The 24,197-nt window shown below is 44.7% G+C and overlaps 1 protein-coding gene across 1 annotated transcript in view; it reads left to right on the top strand.

Annotated features, from left to right (window-relative positions):
* ABCF3 (ATP binding cassette subfamily F member 3) overlaps positions 1 to 24,197 on the top strand; it is a 981,204-nt gene that overhangs the window by 74,307 nt on the left and 882,700 nt on the right. Inside the window, exon 4 of the mRNA XM_069618825.1 lies at positions 15,580 to 15,632. Coding sequence (XP_069474926.1) covers positions 15,580 to 15,632 — 53 coding nt within the window. The remainder of the gene's footprint in view (positions 1 to 15,579; positions 15,633 to 24,197) is intronic.

Raw genomic sequence — 24,197 nt, 5'->3', positions numbered from 1 at the left:
TGTATGCGATCCATGTGAGTTTTTCTCTACCAATTTTAGGACTCACCCACCTGGCTCCATCTAAACTCTCGGATAAGTCGGCCAGATAAAGATTGAACAAGCATGAGGCCAATCTGCATCCCCGTTTGATCTCTCTTTCAGTCACTATTGGAACACTTAGACTGCCTGTCTTGTCATGACCTGTAATTTTGTGTGTTTGTGAAGCTCCACAATGATTGCTAAGAGTGGCTGAATTGGTTCCCATGGTTCTAATTTGTTCCAGGACAGGCTTCGATTTACAGTGTCGAAGGCCTGCAAGAGGTTAATCCATGCTCCAAACAATGTAGAGCCGCCTTTTTGAAATTATTTACTTCAAACCAAACTCATTATTAAGCCATTGAGTGATGTGCATAGCCCTCATCGAAAGCCCATCTTTTGTTTGGGCATAATTCCCTTGTTCTCGGCCCAGACCTCCAGTTTTTCAATATAATGCCAGCCAGCTAAAATCTTACTAACTACAACTAATCCCCTCTCCTGGATTACATGGTGTATCTAAATCCCATATAAAATCAACAAAAATTACAGGATTACATACTGCTCTTATTTCATTATTGCATAGACAATCAACACAATTCTTGAGATGCTTGTTTAGGGATGCCCCACCTTTGCAGAATTTGGCCACTCTGTTCTTCCCATAGTTGTCCTCTCTCCACATTTTTTGTTATCTCTGTTTTGACTGTTTTCTACCAGGGTCCTGATCAACATATTGTGGTCGCTGCTGTCAACGTCTTTGATAAAGAAGAGTTGGCATCTTTCAAACAGTTCTTTAGAGGGAAACAGTTAGTCTATTGTTGTACTCCACTTCCACTCTTCCAAGTAGGGCCTGCATGGCCATCTCCCTTTATGTATCTATTTGCCATGGTTAAGTTACACTCTGTGAAGAAGAAAAGCCATCGCTTGCCATTTACCGTCGGCTTTCTTTGACTGACGCTCAATTTTGTTCTTTCCAGACACTGGGAGTTCAAGTCCCCCATTAGCATTATTTCCGTTGCGCCAAACCGAGCCTTTGTCTTCAACAAATTTGTTACAGATAGTAGAAACTCATTGAGACAAGAATTCGATGGATTCCAATATAAATTAATCACTATTATTGTTTGTCACACAATTTCATCTCTTGTTTCTATTTTAACTGCCAGAATACCCTGTCTTTCATTGCTCTGGAGAGGAATGTTCTTAAGTTTTGAGTTTCTGAACGCAATCAAAAGAACCCTCCTCCCCACTTGTGGCAAACTGTTCTATCATTGAAAATACATCCATCTTAAAGCTAGACATGAGCCACGTCTCCTGGAATGCAATTATGTCATGTTGATTGAAAATCCTCTCCCTGGTTGCTCTATTTCTGAACGAACTAGAGCCCCTCGTATTCCAACAATACAACTTTAGTTCCTATTTTGCTAAAGTGATTCATCTGGAAGCCCCAGCTTCTTGAAGATCTGAGGTAATATTTCTGGAAGCAAGGGCCATGCTTTTGTTTTGCCATTGATTTTCTGACTTTCACTCTCATTGGTTTCTTAATTCTTTGGGCTTCTGCTATTTAGTTCCGCCCTTCGCACAGGGTTCCCCTTTTGGGAGTGTCTGACCGCCACACATTTTTCCATTTTACTTGGCATCTAAGAAGAAACAACATAGCTCTGCTTTGTTAACTCCTTATTTACTGACAGAATTACAATGCCTTCCAATCTAGTTATTAGACCCATCTCCACAATACCTGTACAGTTGGTATGTGGTAATGTATCGTATATCTGTAGTTGAGAAAAGAGAGAGCTGTAATTTCTTTGGAAGATGGATAAAATCATACTTTGATTTAGGGGTCTTGATCCTGTTCTCTTTTTATCCCTACTCATTTAATCCAAACCTTCGGAATTGCAAATGACTAGGTTCTGGGTGATTTCTCTTCTTACTCGTTTACCTCCATGTTCTCTCTACTCTCTGTACAATTGCATATGCGTTATTCTCGACACCCCCTCCCACCCTCCCCCTCTGCTGGATGAGCTTTGGAGGGTTCCTCCTGTCTCCCATCCACCGCCATCTCGGAGGGAGTGATCTCTTGCTCCACATTTGTTGTTTCTGTAGTAAACCATTCCTTATTTTGATCTTCTATTGTGGGGGATTTCTTTCCCCTTAGGAATATAGGCACCAATTTTAGTGGCACTTGTACGGTATCTGAGTTCCAACTGTGTTCGCCATTACTATTGGCTTTTGGTCTATCGAACCACTTTTTTTCTACACCTTTTATTGCCGCTGGTACTGAGGTTTGTTTTTGTGGTGTTCTCCTTCATTGTCAACTTCTCAGTGCCCTTTACTGATGATAACTTTAGTGCTCTGATGAATTCAGTTGTTGGCTTTTGTATTTTTTGCCTTTTCCGATTCTTGGTTTTCGGTTCTTGTGTCTTCTATTTTTCATTTTTTTTTTTCTCGTTTTTTCTTGATGCTTCTTCCTGGGTTCTGTTATTTCACAGCTTAGCTTGTGCGAGTTGTCACTAAGAAACCGTGGCTCCTCATTCTGGAAGTACGCCTCCTTGCAGATTTGAGCTATATAAACTCTTCCATCATTGACCCAGATAGAGGTGTGCCATCCAATTCTTTTTCTCCATTTTCCTGGGTGTGTTCTAATGATCATATGCCTTAAAAGCCTGTATATGTTGAATAATATAACTATCATATGCTCAAGAAGTCTGCATATGTAGAACAATATTACCCACCAACAAACGTACATTCATTAAAATTAACTTCATGCCTAGGCAATTTTTCAATGCTAATTACTCGATTTAGCTTGAGCGTCCCTGTTGCCGTGACAATCTGAGGCGGTTGCTTGGAAGCAACGTCGCCTAGTTTTAACAAGTGACTTACGTACGTATCACGTGGACCAACAATCACGTGTTCCCTAGGCTGATTGTCATCCTATCAACGCGACATAGTATAACCACGTGATAGGATGTCGGGTGCTTTTAATACGCCAAAAACGACAACGCAGGTTAGATGCGTGTCTTTTGCTCTCCAGAATCGGCTGGAGATTTCCCGAGTGTTTAGCTGAGTCTGGACTTCTGTCCCCGTTCTTGCAGCGGCTACCCACTTCAACGGTTGCCACCCTCAGGTAAGCAGTTTTGCTTTCAGCAATTGAATACCGGTATGGTATCTTGCACCCATTATGCAAGACGTATGGGATATTTGAATGAGGTATTCTATTTGGGACTAGACATTTCAGACATTGGCAAATTTATCTCATTGATTTCATTAGCTGTTAGATAGTTGGGCCCATGCAAATAATGAGGGGTAACGTCCCAATTCATAGTCCATCTACTTATGTTCCAGTTATCCGTGGAACATAATTTTTGATCAATTTCTCTTGTTGCCTTGTAGACGGTTAGATCTTTTCCTGACACATGGACAGTGAAACAGACCTCTGTTGTGGCGCGCGAGTTTTCCAACCTGCACCACTTCAGTACCCAGACTTTTTCGGGTAAGATAACAGTAGATGTGACCTCTAGGGTCGTTCTTTCAAAATCCTGGATCTTTCAGCCTGATGGGCTACTAAGTCATTGGCTATTTCCCCCCTTTCTTTAGCCGGGGCCACTGATATAATTCTTTATAAAATCCCTACAGATTGGAGCTCAAATTCAGCCATCTGCCACGCAGGATCCTTAACTGGAACATTGCCAATTTGTACGACAGTGTCTCCAGTTCCATACACACAATAAACGGATTGATTCCTGTTGTGGTTGCTAAGGTTGGTTTGTAAGTTTCTCCTTAATAAAAAGTTCTTTTTTAGAACTAACACCAATATGTGGGTCTTTCTCCTTTGATTCCCTTTTGGATCTTTTCATCACCCTTTGGTTTATTTCCATGATCTACACCGGCCTGGTCCAAGAACACTGATCTCTTATGGTAGCACTCCTTGCATGACACCCTTAGTTTAAACCAAATATATATATATATTTGGGGTTGTAGCAGGACAACAGCAGAACATTCTATGTCTGCAACTGAGCTTTGAGAAGTCATGTACTTGCACTTTCGTTCCGTCTTTTCTTCTTCTTTCACTTGACCTTTGATGTATTTTGGGAACTGATGGTTCCATGTTTGCTTTGTTTGTAGACAACTATTTGTAATCTCCTGATGAAGATGTAACAAAACCAACGTTAACATGTCGAAACCGGTAGAGAAATCTAGGATAAGACCACCTGTGAAGATTCTTTTTGGCCTATCCCAATTGCTGACCACTTATAAAATCTACTGTGGCCTTGCACCATGTGTTGTTTTGCACAAAAACTTTTTGCACAATTATTAAATTGTGGATGTATTGTTATATTTGTTATATTTTTTTTATCTTGTACTTATTGATGTTTTGTATGAGTAGTTAGATGGATGTTGTATGGATTTGGATGCATGTATGAATGATTTAATAGGATGATTTTTATTAAATTATGATGGTTTTTAAATATTCCTGCGATGTTAAATAAATAACTGCTTGAGTGCAGATTAATTCGTGATTAAACTCAGAGTAAAATGCATTAGGTACAATAAAATCCTTAATACGCCTTTGTAAATTGTATCCTCTGGATTTTCTTCTGAGATATACCATTACGTTAATACCCCGATCTAGAGAGTGGGGTCTCCTGTGCCTTTCAGAGACAGTTCTTCGCCTGACATGCTCCTTTTCTTTTTGTTTTTTTGCTGTTGCACCCCTTTGCCCATAGATATTACATTTTCACTCATAAATTCAGTTTTTGTATTTGTTCCTACCCATTTCGCCTGCAGATCCCTCATTGGGGATGATTGTGGGATTATTTCCATCATCATTTTTTTTTTATCATCGTTAATGGATGAGTTGATAACTGATCTCTTTCCTACTAGAGAGCTTTGATACTTTTCCACTTCTTTGGTTAGTTCCATTAGACTACCTCTGTGTTTTTGCACCCTCTTACCCCCTTTCAACATTTCAAACACATTGACAAGGGAGCTTAAAACATAGTTCAGGGCTGATAAAGTCAAGTCATGCCCTTCCTTTAGGTTTGTTCTTTTCCCTTGAGGCTCTATTGTTTGTTTTCCCATCTGCTGAACTTTTCGCGCACTTTGTTGTGTCTGCTGCAATTCCGCTCTTGATGTCAACATTTCATTTAGTTCATATGACGTTTCTGGTGAGAGGTGAGTTATCTGAATCACCTTCCCCTGAGATTATCGCATTCAGTAGACAGTGGTTGATTTGGTAGCAGATGATGTTCTTCCACATCTAGCTGTTCAACGTCCCCAAGGCTGCGGCACTTTCGTTTGGTGAAAAAAATTCCATTATGCTTTTTATTTTCCATCGTGGTGGCCATCTGTGTATATTCCTGTGTATATTCCTTGCACTTTACCTGTATGTCTCTTGAGATGATTTGATTGGGGGTCGATTTGCTGGTGTTCTCTTCCCCCATATGACTAACCCTGAGGTTGAGGGAAGCTGGTCGTCTCTGATTGAATGTCTGTTGTATGTATCTTCTTGTGTTTGGACTTGCACGGGGGGGGTTTAAAAAGACTCTCTTAATTCAGTCTTTGCTCGGCTCCCTACCTGCCTGATTTCTTCAATTTCAGGGCTTTTAAATCGTCCCACAGTGGTCCCCTTCTTATATTGTATATGTGTGCCATATTTGCAGCAGTTACGGCAGCTGGTTTTATCTAATTATACAGCACCGATTAGTTCTGAGGATTGAAATCACTTTCCAGCCACGTTCTCTGACTGCTGTTTAGCAAATTGCTGATAGTCGCCAGTAATTGCAGATGACGGGTTGGCTTTACGCCTCGCTTGTGTGGTGGTGTTGTAGATTATTTTAAAATTGTGTTTTGGGTGTTAATAGTGTTAGATGTTGGAAAAGAAACCCCCTTGTTTCTGTATTCGCTGCAATTGCCTGTGTTTTCTTTACTAATGCAGTTAGTTATGCTCGTTAATTTCTGGACACAACAATGTCAACATAAGGTGAGCTCACCACAAAATGCAGTCTGTCGCTTTTGGATTTTTGTCTGCCTCTGTCCTCACACCACAGACACTGAAAACCACGGCAGACAACTTCTGCCCCACTACTGCTGTTTTGTAAACCCCGCACACACTGTCATCTGCAGCATTCTTTACTAGTAACAACTGGCCTTAGACCTTTAACCTTAAACATAATTGCACATGGATACTTCGGGCAACTTGAGGAAGGCTGAATAAACGGTATGCTGTCTTTATATCGAATGTTATGAAGAATGCATATATATTGAATCTTTTAAAACGAAAAATATAATGAAAATGTATGTGGGGTGGGGATAAAGGGTTAATTGTTGGAAACGGTTGGGGTGGGTTATTACGGGTGGGAAGCAGGGCGGTCCAAATTTTTTTTATATCGTTCAGTATAAAAGTTTTGTTGTAAGTGCATTCTTCATAGAATGAGTAGTTATAAAGATATATAACCTAATAAACAAGTTCTTTTTGAACTATCTCATTCGGCCCGGCTTACTGGCGCCATTGAAACATTCTAATCTAAATGACTACCATTTCAACACGCACCGCACATCTGCGAATACAATTGAAACGCCTGGGTGTCGATCACTTCAGCCTCGAGCATTACCTCACCCCATAGTTTTTACTGGTCAAAACAAATGGCTAAGTCATTTGGCAAAATCTGCCTCCTGCGGAACTACCGAGTCTTAAACATTGTGTCCTGGTCAACGGCTGACCATCTGCTTCGTTAATCATTGTTCCTCTCCCACCCCCAATCCTGCAGAACTCATTTTTCCCCAGTCTCCTGAAATTCACCACACAAACTGCTGGTTGCAAAGTCTAAATGAATTCATAAAAGCTCACTACATACTGATTTATACATTCCTTTTTGTATGTTACTCAGTGTGCATGCATGTTTAATAAATATTATCTTTTACTTTACAGTGGGTTCTTCAGGACAGGCCCCCGTTCCTCCCATGCGTGTTATAAAGCCCCTCGTTGCCTGCTTCTGGGCCCTACGTGGCACACCATGTGAACCGCTTTTAAAATTCATTTGGCGGTTTTAGCATTTTAGCTTTCTAAGCACGCGCAAATCTTAAAATTCAAGCAAAGTTACACTAAAGTAACATATGCCATCCATATTTTTTAAATACACTAGATGCATATGAAATTGTAACCTCGCTCTCAGTTGGCCCACCAGTCACAAATGTGGCATCCAAAACGAACTCCTTTATTGTTACGACCTTTCCTGACCACCCCAACAAAAGGTACATTGGGCTTCCATTGCAGTAAAATGGCATGCATCCCTGGTGAAGGTAAAACTCGAATACACGCCAACGTAGCGTGATAAAATCGCCTTTGGGCATACATGGCATGCTTCAGAAACACCCCTGGGATAAGGAGTCTAATGGGCGACCCAGAACCATGTACTTTAAATGATTGAAAAATGGTTACAATGGCCGGATCCACCAAAAAATAGGTTCCAGATCCAAAAATAAAAATGGGGGTTGAGGGGATGGTAGGTGGAGCAAAACATAAAGTGCCCCTGGAATCCCCAAAATGGAAATGTATGTCTTTACGCCTATCATTCTAATGATGGATTTTATGGTCTAATGTGTCTTTCTCTACCCACCCGTAGCTTTGTAGTGTTCTGATCACCAGTTAATGGACACCACATGTAGTTTTGGGGTGGGTTGGATTTTTGCTGACCATTGCTGTTTTCGTCCATAGACTTATTTAAATGTGTTCTGTTTAACCCACAGTACTTTTTTCACCTAATAGTCTGCATGAGATTTGTAGAAGTGTGTATTTATCATGAATCCATTATAGTGTGTATTCTTTGGGTACATCTGTGGGCATTAACAATACTTCACTATTAGCCTCCCCCGCCCCATCCTTGACTTAAGCCCGTTTGCTCTGCCACAGCTATTACCATATAGAGATCTAGTCTTTGGTTGGAACCCAGTTTCGCGCAAGGTTCGATGGTTTCACATCCCTCACCAGAGGGCTATCGAAAAATCTCCTGAACATGGAAAAAAAAGGAAAAAACAAAGCATCTGTTCTGTGCACCGGGATAAAAAGATGAACAAATGTTCACTACCACAAGCCGCCTGTTCAGTATACATCACAAATGTTAGTCTGGTGGTATACAAATAAAAATAAAAGGGGATCATAGAGACTGACCAGTGCACCCTGGCAGAAATAGCTGAGGCCTCACGCACCTTAAAAATCAGTCGGAATCCAAACCAAAGCAGATGTGCTGGGGAACCCCTTTGAAATCCGTGGAGGAAAGTTGCAAAAAGAAGACCTTTCCTAACAACCAAAACCAGCCTGTCTACATTGCTTCAGTGTAAAATGCCCCTACAGTAAAAAGAAAAAGGGGAACATGGTTCCCGTGCAATAGTGTCCACAAGAGAAGGTGTAGTGCTACACTGAATAATCGATGGGGCAACAGGTGCCATGCACTGCTAGTCTTGGGAACTAAACAGTGCCGCCTAAGCGAAAGGAGTTGGAATACGGAGTGAGGCTGAAAACGAACTCCCACACTAGAAAAGAGTTGAGGATAACCTAACCAGCCCGCAGATATGCTAAGGCGGTCTCGTTGATGTACATGGGAATTCGGTTTCTTTTTGCAGCTTTCCCAACATCTGGTATTTTAGGCTATTTGGCTGTGAAGCCAGTGGGAGTGGTGATGATACCAGGTCACATGACGGATGCTAGGAGGAGCACCTTTAGTATTGCAGGATGGTGGTGGTAACCAGTGATATTGTCGATTTACCAATAGGGTAATAAAATATCTTTTTTGGATAATAAAGAGGGTACAAAATATCAGAGGAATGAATGTTGAAATGAAGGTGTGAAGGTTGAATTACGTGCGTTTGGCTGTAAACAAAAGTATAATTCGATTTTAGTTAAAAATGGTAGAAAAAGGAGAGAGAAAGATGGGGTTCACGGGTAGAAACGGTCACAGGGGTGCGTGGGGGGTACTCCTCTTAAAATGTATTTCTTTTTTTAAAAAAACTTTATTTTTCCTTTGCAATTCACAATACACACGCATGAACCACTCCGTGGTGATGGATATACATGTTATACACTTTGCTTTCTCCCATACATATACCTATATAAAACAACATCACAATTTATAATATTAAACGTTTGTTGCCGGGGTTAAGGCACACATTTCAGTCGGTATCGTCCTCTTCCGAGTTAGGTGGGGTGGTGCGAAGGTAAATCCTGAACGCTGACCAAATGTCTTTAGGTCTGCACGGAGAGGGGACCAGACCTCTGTACGTTTCTTCACATTTGTGCACATATGCCAGTGATTTTAAGAATTGTTCTGCACAGGGGGACGTGGGGACTCTTCCATTTTTGCAAAATAAATTTTTTAGCCACCACACATGCGACGTTGAATAGCCTCCTAGTTTTTTCTGGGCCCGATGTTGCCAAACAGATATTTTTTGGGGGTAAGTAGTGAGGGAATTTGCGTAATGTCTTCCAGTATATTTGCTACTGTCTTCCAGAATCTAATTATTTCAGGGCAGGCCCAATACATATGGTATGAGTCAGCTTGAAGGGTTATTGCATTTGGGACAATTTGTGTTTGTGGACACCTTGATTTTAGCCAACTTGACAGAGGTATAGTGTAGTTTATTGAGCATTTTGAATTGTATGAGTCTGTGCCGCGCGTTGAGGGAGACCTTTGTAAGGAGACAGTACCTGGACCATGTTCCCTCCTCTATTGTTGTACCCATGTCCTCTTCCCAGGTGGACTTTATATTATTGGAGGACTTCGTATGTGTTTGGACTATGTTGTACAGTATGGAGACGCCTATATGAGGCTGTGAGTGAAGTGCTTGGTAACACGGGTGCTCGGGCGGCTCAGCAGGGAATGATGGCCAGCGTTTCTTGAACGCCGCTTTTTAACGATGATATTGTAATGTGACAAGTTGGCCCCTCCCCACTGTGTCAGCGAAGTCTTCGGGGGTGACGAAGCTTCCATTGGGGAACATAGCTTTCATTGTAATGTCATAGTTCGGGATCCAGGCTTTCTGTATACCAGGGTCTTACGAGGGGGCAATGCCCAGAAAGTTCCACAATGGAGCTTGGGAGTCATAGGGAATATCGATGTGGAGACGCTTGCCAATTGCAGCCCAGGCTGCGATCGTGCAAGCTACTGGGTCAAATTTACAATAGTCTTTATAAGATGTCGCAAAGATAATAGATTGCAAGTCCGTTGGGCGGACCGAGTGCCGTTCAGTGGGGACATGAGGTGCTTCTGATGTAGGGTTCTGCCAGTATTTGGCATAATGAGCCTGAGACACAAGATAGTACAGCTCATAATCGGGCACAGCGAAGCCCCCTGTGCCGTAGGGTTCCACCAGTTTTTCCCATTTGAGCCTGTTAGCCCCACCGTTCCAAATGAAGGTGGTTGACAGGGACTGCAGGTTTTCAAAAAAGGGTCTGCCTGGCCATATCGGGACGTTATTAAAGATATATAGGAGTTTGGGGAGGATCACCATTTTGAGCACTGCTATCCGACCAGCCAGTGATGTGAGCAACTTGGTCCAGATCTGGAGTTTGGTGTGGATCGTCTGTAAAGTGGATTCCTAATTATCTATATATAGTGACTGTTTGTCTCTAGATACTAGGATCCCCAGATATCTGATGTAATCCGGGGACCATCGTAGACCGTGTGCTTGAAGGGCAGTGGGTGGACTGTGTCAATGGGAAGATTTCAGATTTGGCTGTGTTGATTTTGTACCCTGAATGAAGAGTGAAGTCCTGTATTACTGCCAATATGGGTTCTAATTTGTTTTACCGGTTTACGTATATACAATAGAGCGTCGTCCGCATATAATGAGATAGCTTGGTAGCTGCCGGCCAGCTTGATGCCCCTCAATTCTTGTTCTCTTCCGCTTGCAGCCGCCATTGGTTCGATAGTGAGTGCGAACAGGATGGGGGAGAAGGGGAAACCCTGTCTGGTGCCCCGATGCAAAGTAAAGTGGGTAGAGAGGGTGCGTTTTGTTAGGACCCTAGCCTTGGGAGAGGTGTAGAGCAGCCTACGCAGTGTGTGAAGTACGGGCCAAAGCCGCTTCCCTAGTTTGTCCGTGGGTCCGGTCCGCAGCAGGCCCGTACCACCTGTCCCGCGCGGTCGCGCTCACAGGTCGGCCACTGGATTAGCATCTGGGACAGCTCGTATACTTTCCGTTTCGTTCCCCCCCTTCTTTATGGCGGTGTTCGAGATCAGTGGGAGTTCCGACCGACCAGGACCGTGTAGGAGATTACGGGTGATTCAAGCGGAAGGGCGGGGCAGAGCGCATGCAGCTCAGGTCTCAAGGCACTTCTACCAGAAAGGGCACCGTCCTCGATGAGCGAATGTTGTTTCCTATCGGGTGGCATTCGAGGCAGTCCCGGTACAGGGAGTCTGTTCCGCCCGCGGGGCCGGACCGCCCACTGCATGGCCCACGCTCCACCCAGAGCCGCGGCACTCGCGTAGGTTACTCCGGAGCTGAGGAGCGGCCCAAGGCCCCCCGCCTGCCACCCCATCCGTATCTGGGCACACCGGGTCCGATTTCGTCCGTTGTTTCTCCCGGTGGGTGCAGGATAGGTACAATGGTCGAATCCGCTGGTCCAGTAGCGCGGATGAAGGCAGATACAGGATATAATTTTAGAAGGATAATACGCCGGAGAGGAGCTCCACTCTTAGGCGGCCATCTTGTTGCACGACAGCGCCCCCTTCCGTAAAATGTATTTCTTAGTGTAGGTAGAATGTAATTGGGGTTAGTGAAATGTCATTAAATGACCATAAAACCAGAAATTGAATTCGTAAAAGGACCACTAGATGGCACTTTCAGACTACAGATACAAACTGCATGTAGATATTGAGCTCGATGAAAAAGGTTATTTTTGGAAAAGTTATTTTAAGTTTCGCTCTGTATCAATTTCTGTTTTCGAAGGGTTAAAATCACATATAACCGATGGTGGTACCATATCATAATTAACCCATTATGCGCCGCTAATTATTTCCCGGAATCTATATTGTTTTGTTCCAAAGTTTTATCCGTATTGCATTGTTGATATATTCAAAGTCTCAATTATCAACGGCTAGAAAATGTTTTGGTAACCCGTTTGTACAGAATCAATTATTTAACACAATATACAAAATTCATGCCGACGCGGGTTTCGTTTAGAGGTTACAACTGAATATGTGACCTCTAATGAGCTTTTTCCAGGCTGTTTCATTGGTCTCATTAAACTATCATTTCACATCTTCGTTTCCCAGTTATCCACATGGTATTTAAACTATATGTTTCTTCTTAGAGTATCCTCCATGCCATGATAAGCACATGGAAGCAGCATTTTCGAAAATGCTGCTTCCATGTGCTTATCATGGCACAAAGGCTTTAAGTAAATCAACAATGTAATATAGATTACACTTTGGAAAAAACAATACTGATTTTGGCAAATAATTGGTGGCACATAATGGGTTTATTGTGATATGGTACAGTTATTTATTTTAAACAAACACAAATGGGGAGGTGTGAGGACAATGAAGCCCACTTCTAGCAATCCTCAGATTTAGGCAAAGCCTTGAACAAAAACAACACCGTGCTAGGGGGCTGACTTCTCTAATGCTTAGATGAACCAGAGCTGCTGATGCGCGGATCAGAACCCATAGTCTTGAAATACACTTAGACTAGTTTTGCAAAAATATATCAAACAATTTTATCAATAACAAAGCAGTGTTTTAAAAATTATAAAGTAAGACATTCCAATAAAACATCAGTTCAGTCTGAAATTAGTGCAAGTCCAATAAATCATCACAGTCACTAATTATATGCACTGGTAAATAAGCCGACAATAGTTGGCATGTCTGGGTATGCACACAAAAAGAAAATGTGCTCTCAAGGCGGGCAGGGGTGAGTTCCATTGATTTGCTGCAAAGGTGGGAAAGCTTGTGCCAATCCGGCTTTAGTCCGTTTGAATTTCGGCTGGACAAGCCTGTGCAAGTAGTCTGATCTCAGGGGCCTAGCAGAGTAAGCTATGGCGATTTTTTTTTTTTTTTTTTTTTGTGACCGGTAAGGTGGCGCTGAGTTGGTGGAGGCATCTATGTGTAATAGACAATGTTTTAAAAATGATCCGTTCTCGAATTGGTAGCCAGTGAGCATTTCTTTTTGCGGCTGAGATGTGCTCACGTTTCAGAATGTTGAGCTGCTTGGAGGGTGTTATTCTGGAACACGGCATCTTTTGGATGTTCTGCGACAAGGTGCCCGCAAAAAAGGGCGTTACAATAGTGAGTCTTCACCCGATGACCGCTTGGGCAGTTGTAAACCACTGTCTTGAGATAGGAAGGCTCTAGATGCATTAATCAATTTTGTCATGTAGTCTGCGGAGGAGCCAATGACATTCACTTGGCACGTGAGTGAAAGGGTAGCATCCATGTAAACCCAGAGTGTCTTCACTGAAGAGGATACCAGGATCTGAATACGGTTAATATAGAAAGAGTCATATTGGGCATCAAGCTTCTTTATTGCCGCCAAGGGTCCTACTAGGGGGGGGATCTGTCGTCCTCATTCAGACTGAGGCGGTGAGTGGCCATCCAAGCCTGGATTGTCATTTATGCTGTGTTTAGAGTGTCTTCGGAGTAGTTGCCAGTAAGGGGTAGGAGAATTCGGGTATCCTAGGCATTATTGGTGTTGGAGAAGATGCCAATGGAGTCTAGTAAGTCAAATAAAGGTTTGGTGAATATATTACATAGTGTCTGTGATGCACAAGAACCTTGGGGCACACCGCACAAGATGCTGGGAGAGCACTAGCATCTCTGCAAACACTCTAATAGATCTGCCCTCTAGAAGAGATGCAACCCATTCTGGGGCTTCTGACGAGAAGTTGGCCGTAGTGATAAGATGATGGCAAAGGATTTCCTGGTCAACAAGGTTGAATGCAGCCGAGAGATCAAAGAGAAAGAGAAGGGCAGGATTCCCTTAGTCTCTGATCTCATCAAACTAGGTCTTCAGGTCAAGCAGGGCAGATTCCATGGCCAGGCTGAAAGCCGGACTGGCGTGTTCCCAGGCTGTGGTTATGAATTGCTCCTACAGGTTAGGGCTAGATCAAACCCTCTGCTGCCACATGAAGGAGAGTGTCAATCTTTTGTTCAAGCATTAATATTAGAGTGTCGGGAACTGTCAGCGCAAGTAGGATTATTTGGGTAACCTGGGTTGATAGCGATATTTATTGCAGGATGGTGAGACTGGAAAGTCACTGGCAGGACACAGTAATGGCTCCCAGAGAAACTGGATATAAGAGTGGTGGAGTTGTAAAGGCAGTGCGAGCAGGGGTAAAAGATTCAAGTTTCAAGCAACTAGGCAAGCATAAAAGGTCACTTGCCCCCCCAGTTCTACACAGGGAGACAGCACACCATGTTTAACTTGGCAATAGTCAATGTCACCTGCTAATGGCGACAAATGTTCAAACCTGAGTGGGCAGGCAGTAGCGGTTTACAGGGGACTCTTTTATATAGTTCATTATATGGCCAGCATAGCGAAGCAGTAGCAGATTAATCGGTTCTAGTACCCTAGGCTGCTAAGCAGTGAAGCCAGTGGAAGGGGTGATTCAACGTGCAAAAAAAACGTGCCTTTTCCTCCCAAGGCCCTCTGCCACCTCCCAAAAGGAAGGGAACGTTTGAAAGAAGAGAAATGTATTGAACATAATTGCACTACACACAAAGGCTAAGGTTGTCCTAAATCTTCCAGCAGAATGATGTATGTGTATGGGATTCTAAAGTGCAAACCTAGCTGGGAAGCAATGGAGCACTCTATATAGGAGGGTTCACCAGGGGTTTGGGGTGCAGGGGTAGTGTGAGCTCTGAATGGGGAGAAGTAGTGTTGAGCTGAGCAATTGGCGAGATGTTATTTGAAGAGTAGGGTATTCATTCTATGCTTCGGACTGGCCACATCCAGGTGCATGCTTATCTGTTCGCTTTTTCCAGAAACCAGGGGTCTAGCTGGAAAAGTCCCATTTCCTCGTTTTCTTCTGTCTTGTAATGTTTGTTTCCAGTCTGGTGCTGTCTGGGCTTCTGGGTTGCACTGGTCTCCGGAGATGGTGCGATTCTCGGCCAGGTAGAATGGCGTGTTGGTTGTGACTGCTTTGGAGTTGGTGGACGCAGTCTTGATAATAAGGCATAGCCAGTGCAGCTCCTCGAGGATGGGGGTAATGTGGTTGAATTTTTTTCTAGGTGCTTCAGTAAGGTGCGCTTGACAGCTTTGAGGGGCTGGCATGAAATACGGTTGGCAGTGTACTGCTGGCACATTCACATAGGTCCGCTCTAGCGGCTTACAGGAGACACTGTTATCGACAGGCTGATGGGACTGTGATACCACTGGAAGGCGAGGCTATAGCAGGTTGCATGGGGGAACTTTGGTATCATTGATTGAAACTTTTTAGTTTAATGGAGTGGGTAGTAGCATATCACAGGTAACTAGTATCTTGTTGGTACTAGGGCTGACTCACAAGTTCATGACTTTGTGCATCCTTGTATCCCATGGTGTACACTGCCGTCAGTTGATGAAACAATTCTTCTATTTCAGACATTGGCATTGAGCCGGTAACAATTCTGTTAATGAAGAAGGATCAGTCCTCGGTAAGAATATTTTCACTGCTTCAATTTTAATGTTGGTAACCTGGTGTGACTGTCTCTCAATGTGATCTACTAGCTGCTCCTTCTCTCCAGGTGAAACTGGACCATATCACTTGTTGTCGATATTTCTTTTTCCCCTGCTCTGTGTTTTTGCTGACTCTCACAACTTTGGATGTTTTACTTGTCCCTTCATTCCTATTAAACCTTTTTACTGTGTCTGGAATACAATTGTTTTGTTACCTGCTTCTTGCTTTTTGCTGGTTACGTTGCCTGTGCCCTATTCCCACTTGTTAATGTTGTAGTGGCCCTGTCTATACACCCTTTTTTGCGGTGGTGGGAAGAACTTTCCTGTTTTTTTTTTTTTGTCCGAATCTACTCGTAGCAATGAGTGGGGCAGTCAAGCGAAACTTCTAGGAGCAGGGTGGTTTAAGCAACATTAGCACAAACACATGTAATGTTCAATCTGGGACTATTCACACAGATGTCATAAAAATACTTCTTCAGAAAGGTATGTAGAATGTTAAGTGGGTTACAAGTCATTAAACTCTGAGAACTTTTTAGTACATTTCTGACAATGTCCAATATTGAGCAGCAAATAGTTCTACCACCGAAGTGCCTTCAAATCTGTATTTGCGGCTAGGCAAATGTTAGGAAAGATTTTTCTTTTGGCAGCTTTCCCTCCCTAGCTCTATGGATCCCCAAACCTTTTTGTTTTTTTTAACCTATCCTGAAATTTTAAAGGGAAGCAAAGCCCTCTTCTTCACTCCCCTGACCTTTTGCTCATTTTGTTATGGGGGAGAACTGATTAGTCCTTTAGGCTCTTGGAGAGATCGTTTTCCTTTTTGTCTTTTTACCTTTTTGGTAACCTTTTAAGATTTGACAACACTGCATCCTACAATGCAGTGCAATTGGGACCCTTCTGTGTAACCATAGTCTTTTACACTTGGAATTTTTGGTTACTCTAATACGTGCCTAAGGACAAGCCGGTGGCGGAGGATAGATTTTTACAGTTTATTTCTAGTGTGCACATTCGCATTTATTGCGTATGGCTACTAAACGTGACTACTGCCCTAAAATGACCATGCCGTAAGGTTTTCGCTTGCTCTTTGGCATATTATTGTTTGCCCTTCCTGCCTTGCCAGTTCAGGAAATCCCAAATAAGGTCATGCACTTGCCCTGGAAAGTCCCAGCTTTTACCTGCTATTGATGCCTTTGTGTGTGATTGTCTCAGGAAGGTTTTGGTGGGAGGCGGGGGGGCGGTTCTGTTCGCACTCCACATCCGTGGTGCCTGACGGTCTGTGTCGGAGTGTGGGACATGGGTGAAACCAACAGCGGTCCCAGATTGGACCACTGGTGGCTATTTGAATGGTGCAGATCCTTACCATTTGGATAAGAGTGTCAGATCAGTGTTGGCGCCAAGAATCCTGCATAGAATTACTGCTGACAGAAGCTACCAGCATCCCTTCCTGCGTCTAGCCCAGGGAAGCCCTGTTGGATTACCTGATCTGCAAAGTCCCTGTGCAGTACTTAAACCCATGGGCCTGTGGGATCAAACAGTTTGGAAGTGTCCCTGGCCCATCTAGTGGACTGACCAGCTCTCCAGTGGGCTACCTTGCTAGAACAGTCGCCATTCCCCATTTGCACCCAGAATGTTGGTGGTCAGCAACTTATGGTGTATGTTGCCTCTCTGCCGAATTTCAGCCTCCCAGCTTCAAGAGATCCTGTCTGGAAGAACGCCCGCTGTTGCTGTGTGCCGTGGCTGTCATTGGAACTCCCCTTCCCCATCCTGTTAAGTGTCCTGAAGGGTTCTGAATTGGTTCTTTCTGCATTTCTCCATCACCAAGGCTGGTACTCTGCTCCTGGACCCGGCCGGAAGAATCCTTGCACCCACAGCTCCTGGTCAACTCTCAGCATAACTCGAAGGCAGAGTCCTGCAATTTATTTATTCCCCCCTCCCACCTCCCCTCCTCCATGACCCCCCCCCCCCCAAAACCTCCAGTTGACCCGTTTAATCCTCTGGGAAAATTGTAGTCGGGGAGTGGGTGGGGTGGGGTAAATATCATTGAGAGCAAGTCTTTGTATTTTCGTGTTTTTTCCATATTTTTATCCAAAATGGTTAAAATTCGGACTGATCTTTGCTTAAATATCTTTGACGAAGGACAGAGGCCGGCATCTGGGATCCGCTACCGGCAAAGATCTTCGATAACTTTCAGAGACTGTGGATGAAGTTTCAAAAAGGCCTGGCTTTGGGCCTACTTCATGCTTTTTCAACCATGTGTGAGGAGAAGGAAAGCCAAAGCCTCTTCATACTCTGCGTAAAGTGTGGATTAAGGAACGTCTTCGTGGAAGATCAGCATCATAAATGCTTGTATTGCCTGAATCCATACCACGATTAGGAGAGATGCGATTTGTGCCAGGGTTTTTCGGGGAAAACCAAAAAAGACCACTACAGCAGACTGTCTACCTGGCTCAAGTCGATCAAGGCCGCTGACTCAGCCGTGGGGCAGAGTCGAGCCTCATCTAGGACTGGCTGGTCCGAGGAGCAAACTCCCTCTTAGAAGAGGTCAAGATCCTTTGAAGACGCCCTGCTCGCTGGGGTCCAAGAGAAAGTCAAGCTCTGCGATTCTAGTGCTGCTGAGTTCGCCGCTGATGCAGGTCCCAGCCCGGGCAGAAGGCGCTCGGAATCACCAGCGACCTCTACGGTGAGCCTAACATCGAAATGGTCCTCTTCAAAGAGGAAGTCCCCAAACCCAGCAAAACTGTGTCCGCGGATAAGCCGACGAAGGACAAGTCCAGGGAGAACTTGTCGAAGCTGGCAAAGACCTTGCAGTATGCCGGGTCAACGGAGTAGACAATGGCACCGTCGACAAAAGCAGCGACACACTCAAAGTCCATGAAGACCTTTGCAAAAGCGCTGAAGGAGAGTGGGGTCAGCGAAGGAGGTGGAGGCCACTCCAGTGTCCTTACCCTTACCTCCCCGGGGTCAGGGATGTACCCGGCAGCTGCACAGACCCAGCAGCCTGATTGGGGGGGTGGGGGGGGGGAGAGCGAGAGCGCGGTGGAGCTTTCCCGGCAGGTCCAGACAGACCGGAGCAGATCTACTCGAGTACCAATGAGGTCAACGATCTGCAGGACGATTGCTACACGAATCACGAGGCGTAACCTGCTCACAAGAGGAGGCGCTTCAGGACCCGACTCCAATGGCTCCGTTCAACCCTACACGTGGGGCCACGAGTGGAAGAAGCTGGATGCAATGGGAAAGAGAATCATTTACACGGCAGCCTCTGCCATCAAGGCAGCTCACGCCCTAGCCATCTTGTCCCGTTACGACTGGGAACTATGGTTCAAGTTGGGTCCTATTCTAGACTTGATCTCCTAAAACGATAAGGTCGACGCAGTGGAGCTCTTTCAGGAGTTGGGCGATAAAGTGGTGGGGCGTACGGTCATCTCTCGTCCAGGGAGCTCAGTTTCAGGCCCCCCCCCCCCCCTTACCAGGAGACGGCCACCACGGATGCCTCTCTAGAGGAATGGGAAGCCCACACCGGACATTTGCATGCCAGAGGCCTCTGGCAACAGTGGGAGAAGAACCTCCACATTAACATCCTGGAACTTCAGGCCGTATTCTGGGCCCTCAAGTCTTTGAAGGGCAAGGTTGTGAGGATCTTCAGACAACCCCACCACCATGTTCTACATTTGGAAACAAGGGGAGACCCGCTCACCAGCGCTTTCCAAGGAGGCCCAGGACCTGTGGCGCTGGGCCGTTGGTCAAGGCATGTTCCTCATCCCGGTTTATTTAGCGGGAGTCAATAACACCATAGCGGATTTGCTCAGCAGGGAATTGCATTCTTGCCACGAGTGGGAACTTCGCCAGGACCAGGTGAATTTTCTATTCAACAAATGAGGTCAGTCCCAGATCGATCTCTTTTCGAACCGGTGGCAAACGCCAAGTGCAAGAGGTTGAACAGCAGTATCCCTCAACCGAGGAGCTTGGGGGACACGTTCTCGCTCCTGTGGGAGGGACGGTTCCTGTACGCTTTTCCACCATTTCCACTCCCCTTGCGTGTGATCAACACACTCAGACAGTGCCAATACAGGATGATGCTCGTCGCCCTGCTTGGCCGAGCAAAATCTGATATCTGGATTTACTATGTCAGTGGCCCTCGTCCATCAAGCTGCTGCTGTCCCCGGACAGTCTCGCCAGAGAAGCAGGGGGTAGGGGGTCGATTCTGCATCGCAAACCTGAGTCTCTGAATCTGAGAGCAGCCCTAGAGTTTGGAGGTTATGCTTTACCCGCAGAATGTTAGGACATCCTGGCAGGGCCAGATATTCGTCAACGTTTAAGTGCTACGGACATAAATGTAAGTTCTTCTGTGTGGTGTAAGACTCAGAAGATTACCCCTCTGCTTGTCACTGTAACGCTTACCTCTGGTGCCCTGCAAGAGCACCTGGGCAGGACTGTTTTGAGCATTCCCTCTCTGCAATGGGATGGGATGTCGATGTGGTCCGAACCACTCCCTTCCCACTGTCCACTGAATGACTATAGCCCAGTGGGCAGTGCAGTTGGGAGTGGCTGGTATGGTTTCCTGGACCCTCTAGTGGTTATGGAACGGCCTGGATGAGGAGCTACGGGCAAACAAGTGACCGGGTTCAGTGTGTCTCCTTCTACTCTCCCCCCACTTCCTTCTGTGCCCCCAAAGTTCCCTGACTGACACAAGCACCCTGGTTTACCGTTAATATGAAGCTGTGCTGCAACATCACCAGGTGTGCAGTCAATCCAGTTACTTCATCGGAGAATGTGGCTCAGGCCAGCTGCGGTGCACGTGATGCTCTAATGTTCCTATAAAACAGTAAGTATCTTCTCTGGAAAGCGCCAAATATCTTCCCTGTATTCACTGCTTGCAGCGCGGAGTGCGCATAGGGTTAAATAAGCTCGGAGCATGAGCTTATGCAAATTTGTGCCTGCTTGCCTTATCTTTGCAGGTGTGTGGTTTGCCTTGTCCGCTTAGAGCCGTGGTGTGCGAAGCCTCCGTAACATTGAGCAAGTGAAGAATGATGACCGCGGTCACCGTTAAGCGGGTTTGCAGGGGGTTCAGGATAGCGTTGTTTTTAGCTAACGGAACACTTACTGTGTCAGGAGTGAAGAGCCGCTGCCGTTTCTCCAGTTCCAGCGGGTAAGTATGCGCCAAGCGTCCGGCGCATCAACAGGCTGCAGAATTCCACTGAGCAGGTAATCCAGTGCACGATTACCTCGGGAAGCTGGAGTCCTCTAAGCACGTGTGCTTGGAGAGATCAGGAGCGGTAAGCATTACACTGCTTACTTAGTGAGCAGAAGAAAAGCTAAGCACAGGGTGTGACCTGAGGCGTGGTTCTATAGCCTCGGCTGCACCCTGCAACGCTAGACCACCATGGATATCAGAAACATGGGCCATCTGGAGGCCATCTTAAGTTTCACATCATATCCCAACTTGGCGGCCATGTTGGTGGGGCCGCTAATAGTTCCCAATGGGTGCCTGTGCCAGCTGGCAACCCTTTCCGCCCAGGCTTTGCCCACAGTGTCTTGCCTGCTTTTAAGGTTATGTCTGGATGTTCCCTGCCTGTTGTGAGGGTTCATGACAATCACGGCCCTGCAACTTCTACCATGCTTGCCCCCTTGCCTGTCTTGGAAGGATAGAGGTCCGCCCCAGCAGTGCCAGATGGATGAAATCAGCTGTTTCTACCTTGCATCTTGAACATTCTTGCGACGCATCCGGATACGATTTATGTAACTGGATGTAGTGTGATCTGTTTGATGCATAAAGTTAAAATTAATCAGTTGGTATTTGGCATTCAGAGAGACCCTTTTGGTCTGACACATTATACAAGACCAATCCTCTTCCTGTATCTCCATTTCTGTATTGTTTACCCATATTTGTCTGGATGTGTCACCCACTTGCAGAATCTCAGAAATTAGTCTGTCGTATATCTTTGAGACCAATTAACCCACCCCGCCCCCTCATTGAACTTTAATAACATTGTGTAATAGTACAAAGGTGGGTGGCTGATTCTTGAAGGAGGGGGAAGTGCACCCTGAAGGAGGGGGAAGTGCACCCTGAACTTGTTCCTTATAAGGAAATACATAAAAATATCTAGCCGGGTGGTTCCAACCCCGCACCCCACCCCGTTGTTTTTTATCAAGGGATAGAAAAACATCCTTCTTATAACGGAAAAATGACTGATTTTCTATGATTAATTCTCAGACCAGACAGTTCGCCAAATCTAGTCACTTGTCTTATTATTGGATTTAAATTCTCTTGCGTATCCTTTTAAGAGTAACGCAATATTATCTGCATAAAGCGAAATTATCGATTGGTGGGAATAAGCTATACAAGTGTTGCTCTCGCATCAAGGCCACCAGAGGCTCAATGGCTAGTGCAAACAGTAATGGGGATACACTTGCCTCGTTCCTCTCCCCATCACCGTCAGATATTCCGCCATTCAGACCTATCCTTGCTGAAGGGGTTATGAGAGCCACCAATGTGATTAATCTGGGACCCAGACCCATTTTCTGAAGGATCAAAAAAAAAAGATTTGGCCATTCGATTCAATCAAATGCCTTTTTCTGCATCTAAAAGTACTGACGCTGCTGGATCAACCTGGTAGAGTACATCGAGAAGCCCAAAGGATCTACAGAGTCAATATGTGGTATTCCTGCCTGGAATAAATCCAGATTGATCTGATAGAATCAGGCCTTTCATAGCTGGAAGAAGTCTGTTGGCCAGTTTAACATGAATCTTGTTATCGACGTTGATGAGAGAGATTGACCAGTATGATGTATGCTCCTCCAGTGTTTTCCCTTTCTTGAGCAGGAGGGTAATCGTAGTCTCCCGAAGTGTTGGAGGAAATAAACCCTGTTCTATGGTTTCTGAATACATCTGCAGCAGGTGGGGAGCCAGGTTGTTGGCATAGACCTTATAAAATTCTGTTGTAATACTGTCTGGACCTGCGGCCTTTGACGCCAGTAAATCTTTAATAACTCCTACAATCTCCTCGAGAGTAAGTCCCGACCAGCTCGATCTTCTCCAAGTATTAACGAATATGTGCCTCCGAGTATTCCTCCTTCAGGGCATATAAAATGCTATAAAATGTCTGAAACACTTCTGCAACCTCTGTGGTCTCGTATTTCTACCAATGTTGGTTTTTAATTGGGTCTATGTATTTGGGTTTTATGTCCGATACGAGTAATCTTGCCAATAGCGCTTCCAGTTTTTGGCCTTCCCATATTGTTTTATAAGATTAATATTTAGGTATTCAACTTCTGTCAGCACATTTTCGCAAAAACTCTGATGATCCGCCTATGTGTTTTTATCCCCAGTTTGTTGGAATTTGATCTGTACGTCGTTTAATCTGGCTGAATTGTAATCTAGTTCTCAACTGTTTACTTTCAGAATCCTGGCTTCTTTAGCTATACATGCCCCACAAACATAACATTTGAACGTCTCCCATAACACCCCCTGTGTATCCAGCGAACCTTCATTATTTGAAACAAAGAAATTGATCTCCCCACACAATTCGTGTTGAAAAGCTGCATCTTTAAGTGGCTCTGCTTTAAATCGCAATAAACCTTTCTATGTTTATTAATATTATTATTATTATTATTTTTCTTTTTTTTCGGGAATGAAACATACCAATGTGACAGGAGAATGATACAACAAAGTTCTCGGGAGGATCTCTCACGCCCCAAACTGAAAGGTAGACATCCTGGAGACCAACATCAAATCCATATGCGAAGCTGTATCGTGAACCCACAAATGAAAGGTGTAGTCCAGTCTTAGTCTCCACCCCAGAAGACTATTGAGTCCCCTTTCAAAGCTAGATTTGAGAGTACCCAATCAAAAAACATGGGGAAATCCACATTTGGGGTGCATGTGTTAATCAATGGGACCTTGATGCCTCCAAAATATCTTGTACCTCCCTGCTTTCTAATCTTTTGAAACCTCCTGCATGCGAACCCTAGCGAGCCATGAAGAAGAATCGCCACTCCCCTAGTGTAGGAGGAGTAAGATGAATAATACCTGTGGCATCCACATTGAGAGGCCCACCCACTTTCCCTGGACTTTATCAGGTGTGTTTCCTGAAGGAAGTACATTTTTATGTCGTGGCGTTTCATGCAGAGAAGCAGTTTCATGTTTTGCCGAAGTTATCCTCCTGCCCCCGTATATTCCAAGTGACTATTGTTAGGGTAGATGTTCATGCATAATCTCCTCCACATGCGAGTCCTCAAACACTTTCTGCTGGACTTATTGATGTTTGCTCTTTTCCCCTGAGTGCGTGGGGACATTTTTCCACACTCAATCATACTTTTAACCTATTTTTTTGGATACTTTTTTGTTTTTGTAACTCGCTCTTGGAGAAAGACTTTTCCTCCATGTTTTATGGCCCCCGTCTTTGGACTTTTGCTATACACCACACACTCTGTGCAGTGTGGCTGGTAGCCCCTTGTGCTTCCCTTTTTATTTTCTGCTATTTTCCTTGTGAGAATCTGTTCCCAAGGCGCAGGGGATATTTAATATCCTTCCTAACTTTTATATT

The sequence above is a fragment of the Ambystoma mexicanum genome, chromosome 10 (assembly GCF_040938575.1).
Source record: "Ambystoma mexicanum isolate Mex_15411 chromosome 10, UKY_AmexF1_1, whole genome shotgun sequence".
In the NCBI taxonomy this organism is placed as follows: Eukaryota; Metazoa; Chordata; class Amphibia; order Caudata; family Ambystomatidae; genus Ambystoma; species Ambystoma mexicanum.
Note: the sequence above shows the minus strand (reverse complement) of the source record. Positions and strands in the feature narration are given on the sequence as shown.